General features: G+C 39.5%; 1 protein-coding gene across 1 annotated transcript in view; it reads left to right on the top strand.

The window, feature by feature from the left end:
• The window catches only part of igsf9a (immunoglobulin superfamily, member 9a), a 133,533-nt gene extending 129,887 nt beyond the window's left edge, over window positions 1-3,646 (top strand). Inside the window, exons 20-21 of the mRNA XM_033976264.2 lie at window positions 542-624; window positions 2,050-3,646. Coding sequence (XP_033832155.1) covers window positions 542-624; window positions 2,050-2,183 — 217 coding nt within the window. The 3' untranslated portion in view covers window positions 2,184-3,646. The remainder of the gene's footprint in view (window positions 1-541; window positions 625-2,049) is intronic.
• The last annotated feature ends 7,839 nt before the right edge of the window (window positions 3,647-11,485 follow it).

The raw sequence follows: 11,485 nt of genomic DNA, 5'->3' as shown, positions 1-11,485 counted from the left end.
CACAGGTATGCTTTTGACAAGGGACAATTACAACAAAGTCAACTTACGGCTGTCTCTTGAGAAATGTTATCAGCAAATGAAAGCATTGTATTCTGCCCTAACTAGCTTCACTATGCTAATTACACGACACGCGAAAACCTGAACATAAACCAAATTAAAATCCTGTAGTTTTTTCAGGGCGCAGGAATCAAGGTACAAATTCTGTGTCATTATTTTAGATTAAAAACATTTATTTTAAGACAACATGTGTTTCAAAAGTTGGAGGATTACGGAGATTAATTGCAGCCTTCTGTTAAGAGTAAATATCTCATTATTGTGTAAATGAGCAGTTGTTGAGAGGAGAAAACTCCATTGGCAAGGACACATTTGAACAGAACGTCCTCTTTAAGTTTGGAAAAGTGGAATTGAAAGTTATTGTAAGAAAAAATCTCATATGCAAATGCTACAAGATGATGAGACAATTCTGCATGTGGAACAGTGTGTTGTTTTTACTTGTTTACTCAAAAGAAAGAGGAGTAATACAGCACTTCATGTTTTCCAGTCACTCCAGGAGGAAAGAGTCTGTGGATGAGAACTACGAGTGGGACGCAGTGGACGTGTGCCCGCAGGCTGAGGAGCACGATGGTGAGGATTCTGGATTGGTTTGATTATTTTGACATTATTCTCTGTGTGAAGCACCATAGAAAAGCACATTTGTGAGGAAAAATAGAGGGGTAAAATGCTATTACTACTTATGCTTGTTGATATTCATTCAAAGCAGTAGTGTATCAAAATCAGAAAACCTGACCAACCACACACAGACATAACAGTGCAAAAGTATATGCCATGACAGTTCACATGATTTAAAAACCTCAGACAGAGTTTGAAAATCTAATAGCACTGCCCTGAGGGCACCAGGGTAAACCCTGAGGATAAGATGTTTACCTGGTGCAGGGCAATGATTTGATTGGCTTTTATAGTGACCTGACTCTCCCAGCGTGACGTCAGATCTCTGCTGGGCATCACTTACTTTAGAACAGACTTTGACAATGCTGTTTAAGATGTTCTTTTCTTTCCCAGAGACACAAACAAACCAAAAGATAAAAGAGGAAGAGAGCAGACTCTCAATATAGACGCAAAAGTAAACTCTGAGGATCCTGTCACTGATGTTGAAGGACCAGAGGGTCTGAGTCAGGACTAACAATATTACCATGAAATAAAACTGAATTATAAGTCTTGTTTCTATATTGCTATTGCTCTTTAATAATAAGAATGAGAATAATGCATTGTACTTATATAGTGCCTTTCAAGACACCCAAAGCACTTTACAGTCCATTATTCATTTACCATACTTGATGGTGGTAAGCTAATGCAGTAGGCACAGCTGCCCTGGGGCAGATTTATGGAAGCAAGGCTGCAAATGTGCACCATCAGCCCCTCTCAACCATCATCGACACTCACACACACACACCACATTCAGGGTAGGTAGTTATATTTTATCAAATAACTTTTTTTAAGAAATTGCACTTTTCAGAGTACCTTTCTAGTAACATACAAGTAACATTACTCTTACTTGAGTAACAGTTTTGTTTACTCAGTTTACTCTTATCAGTGTAAGTCTACAAGTGACAGAAGCTTTATGTTGACAAAATGAAATATTTGTTTCTTACAGCGCTCCTTCAGATATTTTCTAGTTTTTGTGCATTATTTAATATTTTGTCCTTTAAATTACATTCACTTCCTTCCATCCTCACTTTCATGCTCCACTCTTTAAGTTGTATCAGTAATTTTATCAAATACTTTTTAAATCTTACTTGAGTTATTTCTTGGACCACTACTTTGTACCTTGACTTTAGTAATATTATTAGAAGTTACATTACTCTTATTTCTATACAATTATTGGCTACTCTCCCCTATTACTGTTCTGTCTCTACTTTGAAATTCAAATAAAAAACCTGGAAACCTCCCTGTATGAGATGAACATTCTTAATTAAAGCTGCTACCTGGGGCTTTTCCACTGTTAAACATTCACTCATCTGTAACTCTATTTAATTATCTGTCCCCCCACAGGCCTCCTTCCCCCCCTTCGCCTCCAGAAGCCTGCGCTGTGCTGTAGCCCGCCCAGGACACACCTCACCGGCTCAGTGCTGGGGGGTCACCGCGGCTCCGCTCTACCCCAAACGGAGGCGGCCGTCCTGTTCTGACAGCCCTCCACCCCGCCCAACCCTCGGGACCTGAACACCGGCTGGTCCCGCTCATCCTTCCCCTCACAGAGAGACAGGAAGCAGATGGAAAACGAGACACTTGTGATCGGAGTAGAGGGTAGAGAGAATCGTGGATGTGTTTTGGAGACTTTTGGGGATATCGCAAATTCTGAAATGACTTTTAATCATAACGCTCTCCTCATCAATTTTGTGTTTGTTTTTTTGTAATCAAACATTTACATTGTCTCATTTCTCCACTCCTCATTCACTATAGATACTTACCAATATTCTCTGGGTGTGGCGCTAACTGGAGGCACTGCTCCGTTTGAAGCTCTGTTACTCAAATTAGACTTTAATCTGAGGTTTATTTAACGCAAGAACTGAGTTGGAACTGCAAGAGGTGAGCTGACTGGTGCTCTTAAACACGTCACTCACACATAAAATTACAGTCACAAGGTAGTTAGCTTTAGCCAGCAGGTTTTCAGTTTGTCACTCTGACTCAAACACCGACATAGGAGTGAGAAAACTTCGCAAACAGACCGATGTAGACGGATTTCTCTCCCTTAACTTTTTATCCACAGTCGCTGCTTTGCGCTTGTGTCACTTATACTGCATCTCGTGTTAAAGGAACCTCACAAACAGAACATGGCTTATCCCGGAGTATATTGTTCATAATAAGGCAAATAGCGCAATAAAACAGCATTTACATTGTGGTCAGAAGAAAACAAGAAGTCTGTAATTCTTTTATATTGATCTTACATGCAGGCTACAACCCAGTACTGTTATATCCTATTTGTAAAAGTCATATTTTGAAGGCTTTATATGTGTTTTATGGTCTGCTTTAGTCACATTTAGGCTTATAAACTAAAAACAAAATCATAAAAAAGTTTTACATTTCATAAATCAGGTACATTTTAAATACATTATCAGTGAAATTATCGGTATCTGTTGAAAATGTCATTATCGTTCATCACTAATCATGAGCCTCGAGATGGGACGGCGTCATTACATCCTTAGAAAGCAATAACATCTCCATGGAAACCAGCAGGTGGCACACTCTCCATGAGAAATCTTACATAGTGCACCTTTAAGTCAGACCAAATACACTGAGACAACGACTGTAAATGCCGCCTGCACTGATATTTTGCATTTTATTTCTGTATATAACACGATGAAACACACTGTCTGCTCACTTTTTATGCAATGTGAAGTTTACCCTTTAAACCGAGTTGTACTTTTTGGACCAATTGTAGCAGTTTGTCTAAAATGGGGCGGGTCTTATTCCATGCTTAATTTTTTTCATATTGTAATGTATTTTTATTTTATGTTGTATCATTTTTCTTTTTCAAATGCCATTGTTCTAAAGAGATTAATTTAAAATGTCAAATTAATTCCCATGTTTATCAAAATGCATAGAGCTGTTTTTGAATCTTGCGTCCATCTGTCCCATAGTCCCAGAAGAATTATGTTTGTATTAGTTGTAGTAGAAAAATAAAGTTTGAAATATTTTTTGTACATGCTGAACATTTTAAGTCGTAATAATAAAGAATAGATAATATGTAATTTTACATTTTGTGTCGCAATTGTTGTGTTTTGCTTTACTGGAAATGATTACAATGATTTCTATGGATATTAACTGCTAACATCACCTCTTCATTTTGGTCTTAAAATGTTCGTATTAACCTGCTCTATTCGCTACTGGTATTTTTATTTTGCTAATGTGTCTGTGATCCAAGAAATGAACATTAATAACAGACAAATCAGACGTCTTCTTTCCCCGGAGTTGCTCTTGCTAGTGTTAACAGCAGGTTTGATTGACAGCATTGCTAAGTGAAGGAAGGGGTGTCGCTCCGGATTGGCTCTTTGGTTGCTATGATACTTGTGGTTGGAATTCCGAACATGGAACATAGCTCCAAATTCTCCCATAACTCCAGGCCTTGATGGGCTTCATTTGAGGTTTCATTCCACAAAAGGATGTACCAACACCGTTGTGAGAGCTCCTCAGGACTCCAGTCTGCTGTACATCTCCATCTCAAAGCCACTAACCACTCCTTTGAAGATAGTGAAGTTCAGATTTTAGCCAGACAAAAGAAATGGTTTGAGAGTGGAGTTAAAGAAGCAAGTTTTGTTAGGAAAGACGATTCTTCCTTGAACAGGAATGGGGGCAAATAAAAGCTGTTTCCAGTTTCAGTGTAGTTAGCTCCTCCCTTCAGACAGATATAAGGCAGTGTCCACCTGTAATCTGACCAGAACTGAAGAAGCAGCTTGGATGAACAGCCAAACATCTTCACCTACAACTTTTTGTTCAGTTGACAGATTTGACTTTTGGCTTTTACTATACAGTCTGTGCTAACACATTTAGTGATATTTAGATCACCATGTAACCTTGTACCGTTTTGAAAAGGTTATATTCACATAAAAAGTAACATGTTTTATAAGTTTCATTCTTTTTTACTCTCTAGGTGTCCTCTCTTTTTGCTCCCCGTGCTGAGTCACTCCTAATTCAGAGCGCTATCACAGCACTATCACATTTCAAACTCCGCCCCTGCAGCCAAGTGTTTGTCAGAAATCAGAAACACCTGGCTGTAATCAGGGCAGTCTTTTGTGATGTCATGTAGTACTGGAAACTGCAGGGGTCGCTGGCGGCAGCACAAACTTAGATTTAGACATTTTCAGCAGAAACAAGCTACACATTTACATAATTCGCGCTAAAGCTGCCAAAAGAAAAAAAAAAGGGATTAAGAGATTAGTTCCACTTTAACTGCTCAAACATCTAATTAACCAAGTTGGACCAAAACCTTCACCAAACTCTTTCCAAAACGAGACAGAAAGCTCTTATTTCTTACCCTTGTAAACCTTTTGTTGCTTGTCTTTTCAGCATGGCCTTTGCAAAGCTCACCTTGTTCTAAAGTGGTCCTCGCTAAAGTGCAGACAGTGAAACTATTTGTGTGCCCTCCACTGACCCCTCCTTCACCAGTCTCCTGACATTTCTCTCCAAACCATATCTGCCCTCGTCCACTAAACTCCCGCTACTGTCCTTCTATAGGCAGGAACAAAATAAAACCCATTACATTTCAGATTATTACTATTTCAACCAGAAAGAAAGACGAAAGAAGACAAACTGGGCTTTTTTGGTAAGAAATGATCACATTCATCCCCCAGGGTTAATTATAAACTCCAGAATTGATCGAAAACAGTGTAGTAATAATAATAGAATCAGGTCTATAGAGCTCCTGCAGTGGCCGTCACGCAATCCCAGCATGCACCTCCAAACCCCACACTGAGAACTCTCCATCGCTCCATTGCCAAAGAAACAGTGTCAGCCGTAATGAACAAACTTTATGTGAGTTTCAGAGATTATAGATTATGGTTGTGCAGAGGGATGTACATATTATCAAGAGTAGAGGAAGCCTGAGCCGTTTACCAGATTTACAAAGCTCCAGACTGACGACAGAAGTGGATTTATGCAGCTAAACGAGCCAACAGCTAATCAGGCCATATATTAATTAAGATATGAGAGTATTTTTATATCGATATTGTTTTTTAGGTTTTTTTTGTTTTAGTTGAATGATTCAACAATTATTTCATAACAACTCAAAAACTGTATGTTTGTTTATTGTCAGTTTGCATCATAGTCTATTAATTAGACAAGAGAGAGAGGAGTTTAAAGAGAAAACATCCAAATGCTTTTCACTAAACACTCTTTAATTGCTAAACATTGCTTAGAAATGTTGCAGAATCACAAGCTTAGGTTTTTGTGTGTTTATTACATTTACATGGGTAATTTAGCTGCTAATAGGGAACATCCGCACCTTTCATCTGTTTCACATCATTTTAAGTGTAAATCAGTCAATGTTACAGGTACAGGGCTTTGTAATAAAGTGTATTTTCAGTATATACATCTCCAGGGAGCCTGATATAGGAAGGTGAAAAGTAAACCAGATGTCCACATATTACAGAGCGAAGGCAAAATCTACTCAATCTATACTTAAAATCAAACTTTAAAATAACACTCGTGCCAGGTAAGAGTCACTAACGTTTAATCTGATTAGTTTTAAGATAAATCATTGTCTACGATTTTATTTAAAGACAAACAAAACTCTGAAAGCCATTCACTATCGCTAATTCAGCACTGTGATCCGTGTTAAATGTGGTCACATGGCTGCAGGAGCAGGAGCTCTGTGGATTTCCTGTTAAAAACTACAGCACTGATTCTGTGTTGCTGCGTCTGTGGTATTTCACTGTAGCAGGTTTATCATTCATGGTGTTTGTATTTTTTAAATGTTATTAGTATATGCCGAGACCAAGAGTCTGTGAAATAAAAGCCCCAATTAAGTCCAAAAGAACTCTTTACTTAAAGGAGCGCAGATAACTGCTGTGTTATACAACATCACTCTTAAGCTTACACCAATTTCTGTGTTTTTGTTTTTTTTTTTCCACCACAGGCGTAATTAGGCATTAAACTGTTGGGTGAACAAATCCAATAAAGAGTTCACATGGCAGAGTTTCAGTGACATAAAGTGAAGGTTAACAGGCTCTTGAGTCCAACTGTCTCAGTAAAAACATTAGAAGAATCTGATGAAAATAAAGCCTGTGTGGAGTGTTTACTTAGTCAATCCAGATGAGGTTTTTTCCTGTTCGTTGCGCTCTGAACTGTGGAGATTGATCTGGCCGGACACCGGTGGAGAGGAAAATAGACTTGGTCTGTAATTTAGTCTGAAGACGGCGGAGTATCGGGGCACTGGCACAGACGGCTCTCACTCACTACAGCGGGTCGTGGCACAGCAGAGCTGTATGATGTGACATCTGCCATCAGGGTGTTTTTACAGTGTCAATAGTCTGGTCGATGTAAAAGAGCTTTCGATCCAAGAGCGGTGCTTGTGCCAGTGTGAACTCAACATCCGCTCTCTGGACCAAAATAAACTGCACTGGAGCGGCTCATCTCGGCCCAACCTACGGTCGAAGTAAAAGTGACCAGTGCAGGGCTGACTGTTTGCAACCTGCGTCTGATGAAGTGAACTGGATCATCTTGACGTCAGCGACGCTTCTGCCGCCTCTTGTGATGGAACTTTCAACTCTTTTATGGGATTCAGATCTTTAAGATCTGTTCATTTTTAATTTAATTTCAAAGAGACATTCTCTTTTTATATTTAATTATATGACAGGAGCCATTTTGAAAACTCATTTTATCTACAAACTAATCACAGAGAGAAACGACTGAGGCTAAGATTATTTTAAAATGGTTCAAACTGAGAAAGTTCAGCCTTTGAAATGATGCAGAATCTAAATAACATGTTGTACTGCAATAATAATAATAATAATAATAATAATAATAATAAACTAAATACTCTTATTACAATGCTTTTTTGTGCACACACCTCTCTGTTGTGTTCTGCTTCTGTCCTGATTATTGTGTTGGTTCAGTTTTGAAAGTATAAAAATACATAAAACACTTACAAAGACAGAAAAACATACAGAAAAACATTAGGTTCTTTTAGAAAAATCTGATCTGATTCCAACTATTTACATTAAAGAATCATTCAAAAGAGCCATGAATTAGTCCCAAATTAATTAATAATAAAAATTAAATAATAAAAAAACCTGTGAGAAGTAGATTAAAGTGAGGAATGTTGAGAAAGGCAGTTTTGTGTCTGGAGAGACGGCCTAAAAGCTTTGGACATCATCCTGGGAAACAGAAAAAAGCAGTTTTCCTCTGAACATTATCCAGTTTGTTTAGCTGACGATCAAGTAAAGGGTAAGTTTCATTCAATGTCAGGAGAGAACGCTGAGGCAGAGGAGGAGGAGGAAGAGCCCGGGTCCACCATCTCCTCCACTCCTTCTGGCAGTGAAGAAAAGCCAACAATGAGCGCCTGGAGAGAGCAAAACTGCAGCGCTGAGATTGAGAAAACTGAAGAGAGGATGGAGAGAGAGGAGAAACAGAGAGTAATGCATCTCTCACTCTCCAAACTTCAGCCGTATCTCCCCCTGACCTCTGGAGGGTTATTTACACCGTCAGTACACAAGTCATTCACACGCACACCACGTACACACACACACACACACCCCTACACACACGCACACCACGTACACACACCATGGACACGCACACCACGTACACACACACTTACACTCGCACACACACACACAGCACCTACACACACCATGTACACTCACACACTTACACACACACCCCCACACCACGTACACACACCATGGACACACACACACACTTGCACACACACACCCCGTACACACACCACGTACACACACACAAACACACCCCGTCACACGCATATACATACACACACACACGCCCACAAGTACACAGCTGCACACACACATACACCACGTACACGTACGCACACACTCGCACACACACCATGTACACCCACAAATACACGCACACACACTTACACACACGCACACCATGTACACATGCACACGCACACACACCCCTACACAGGCACACTCTCATACATGTACACACACAAACACACAGTCACACACACATACATACACACCCCCCCCCACACACACACACACACACACACACACAGACACAAACACACACCTGCACTCACACTAACACAAACTCGCATAACACACACATACACCCTGTACACTTACACATGCCCGCCTACATACACACACACACCTGCACACGCCCCCCCCCCCCCCCCCCCCCCCACACACACACACACACACACTGATGCAGCAGAAATCATCTCACTCATTAAACTAGAATCAAAATGACATCAGTGGACAACATCACTGCCCTTTTAAACAACACAATATTCATTCTTGTGGGTTTAATTCCCTTTTAAACATTTTTTGGAAAGAGTATTTCACGTTTTTTTTTTACCTAAAATAATGTATCCAAATAGCAAAAGACGGAGTTTAAATCTGTCAACTGGACAAATCGTTGTAAGAATGAAGACGTTTGTCCAGTTGACAGATTTAAACATCGTCTTTTGCTGTGGATCAGACTTGGACGACTGAGGGATTAAACAGACATCTTTTACTTTTAAATCTTTAAACTACAGTTTCCATTGAGACTTTTAGGCACTGGAGCTCCCTCTGCTGTCAGACACAGGAATTAACATTTAGAAAGGAAACAACTGAAGTACTTATCCTTAAAACAAGTCCGATGATGGTTTATGGAAATCCGGATTTTTACCTGTGACGCAACAATCTGGGGAAAATACAAATTGAGCATTTTTTTTGTGCGGAGAGAAGACGACTTTGGATTAATGGATTAATGAAACAAGTGTGAATTAAACAAAATACAGCTCCACATGTGTTTTTGATGAAGAGCAGTGTCTCAAGTGCAGTAAAAAGAACCAAAGATACTTCTATACGTCTATTCTTTGGCTAAAAGTTACATTCTGTGTCTTTACTACTACTACTACTACTTCAATATTTTTACTTTATTTATGTATTTATGTACTTTTTGCTATCTTCACTGCACAGAATTGAGTACTTCTTCCACCACATCTTAGAAACAACACTCCTGCTGCATCACTTCATGTTTTCTGTAGTACTTTTAGTAGTCGCTTGTTAACACCTCAATTATACAGACTTATATAAAGAAATCTGAAATCTGAACAGTAATCCTCTTTGCTTAGAATGAAAACGCCTCTCTGGGCAGTGTCAGCATGTGCACCGGCGCGAGGGCTCTAATTACGCTAGCTAATTGAAGGGGGTCAAGCTAGCATGTGCGTCCACGAGACCATTTCTCACTAATTTCAGCCTAAAATGTTGTGGTGATTGTGTCCGCAACCAGTGGTCCCTCTGACAGCTTGAGCCTAATGGGTATGTGTTTAAGTGGCACCGGAGGAAGCTCGCAATAACAGGTTTAGGGCTACATTAGCGACGCAACAACAAAAGCTAACCAGCAGGACACGCGGGATGCAAAAGACTCTGATGATGCTAAGGGTTGATGGTTAATTTGATGGGTTTGATCAATAGGACCTGAAAATATGAAAGAAATGTTTTGAAAAGGGAGAATTTGAGAATGTTTTTTTTGAGTATTCAGACTCATTTCGAGGTCATATGCGTTGAAGTGCACATATTACGCTATTTTCTGATCTATGTTATAATGTTTCCTCATCAAAAACATACCTGAAGTTGTGTTTTGTTTCATTTTCGCACATTTTAACATACAAACCCTGCATATTTAGGCTTTTAGCTGAGTTCTCTCAAACGGAAACCACTTTTTTCCACCTTGTGATGTCATGTGGTAATACAGGAAGTGCTCCATTTGGAAGGTTTCAGCCCTAAAATTGCCTATGTCTACTTAACAAAAGGTATAAACTACCAAAAAACAGAGCATTTTGATGTTTGGAGATGTAGACACGTAATAAAGGGTTATTCAAACATTTGTGAATGAAACAAAACACAACTCTGCGTATGTTTTTGAGGAGGTAACAACAGCACAACATGGCATCCATTTGGTATTATATAGGACCGTTTAAGTGTGTATTGTGTGATACTTGTGAAGGAGAACTCTTTGTGCTGTACCAAGGATACCTCCAGCTGGGTTCTTGTTGGCGTCTCTTTGTGAACAGCTTTACTGGACCACAACAGAGGTTTAGTGTTTGAATATGTTAAAAAGTATTGAAAATGTGTACTGTTCCATGGCTAAAAATGAACTTAATTACAAGTACAAGTAGAGCTGTCAAACTAGTGCTTGAGTAAAAGTCAAAAGTATGCATGAAAAAGATTATAAAAATAGAAAGAAAATGCAGAAATAGCTTCTTTAAGTCCACTCTCAAACCATTTCTTTTCTCTGGCTAAGATCTGAACCGCACTATTTTCAAAGGAGTGGTTAGAAGCTTTGAGATGGTGATGTACGGCAGGTACCAACACCATCACAAGAGCTCCTCTGGACCCCAGTCTCCTGTACATCTCCATCTCAAAGTCACTAACCACTCCTTTGAAAACAGTGAGGTTCAGATCTTAGCCAGAGGGGAAAATGGTTTGAGAGGTGAGTTGAAGAAGCTGTTTTTACAGGAATGGGGGCCTTAGACATCATCTATCCCCTATATATAACTCCACCCCCAGACCCAAAGCAAACAAAGGACACAAAGAGAACAATAGTGCTAGCCAGGATGCTAACAGGTGTGAAAAACAGCCACTAAGGAGTGTATAAATATGTTAAGTATGTCTCAGGCACAGTTCACACATTAGACCTACAAACAGAAACTGTAAACAAAAGCTGTTTCCAGTTTCAGTGTAGTTAGCCCCTCCGTTCAGACAGATATAAGGCAGTGTCCACCAGTGATCTGACCAGAAGAGTCTTG

This window comes from Periophthalmus magnuspinnatus, chromosome 12, assembly GCF_009829125.3.
Source record: "Periophthalmus magnuspinnatus isolate fPerMag1 chromosome 12, fPerMag1.2.pri, whole genome shotgun sequence".
Taxonomy (NCBI): domain Eukaryota; kingdom Metazoa; phylum Chordata; class Actinopteri; order Gobiiformes; family Gobiidae; genus Periophthalmus; species Periophthalmus magnuspinnatus.
This window is presented reverse-complemented; position numbering and strand designations above follow the sequence as displayed.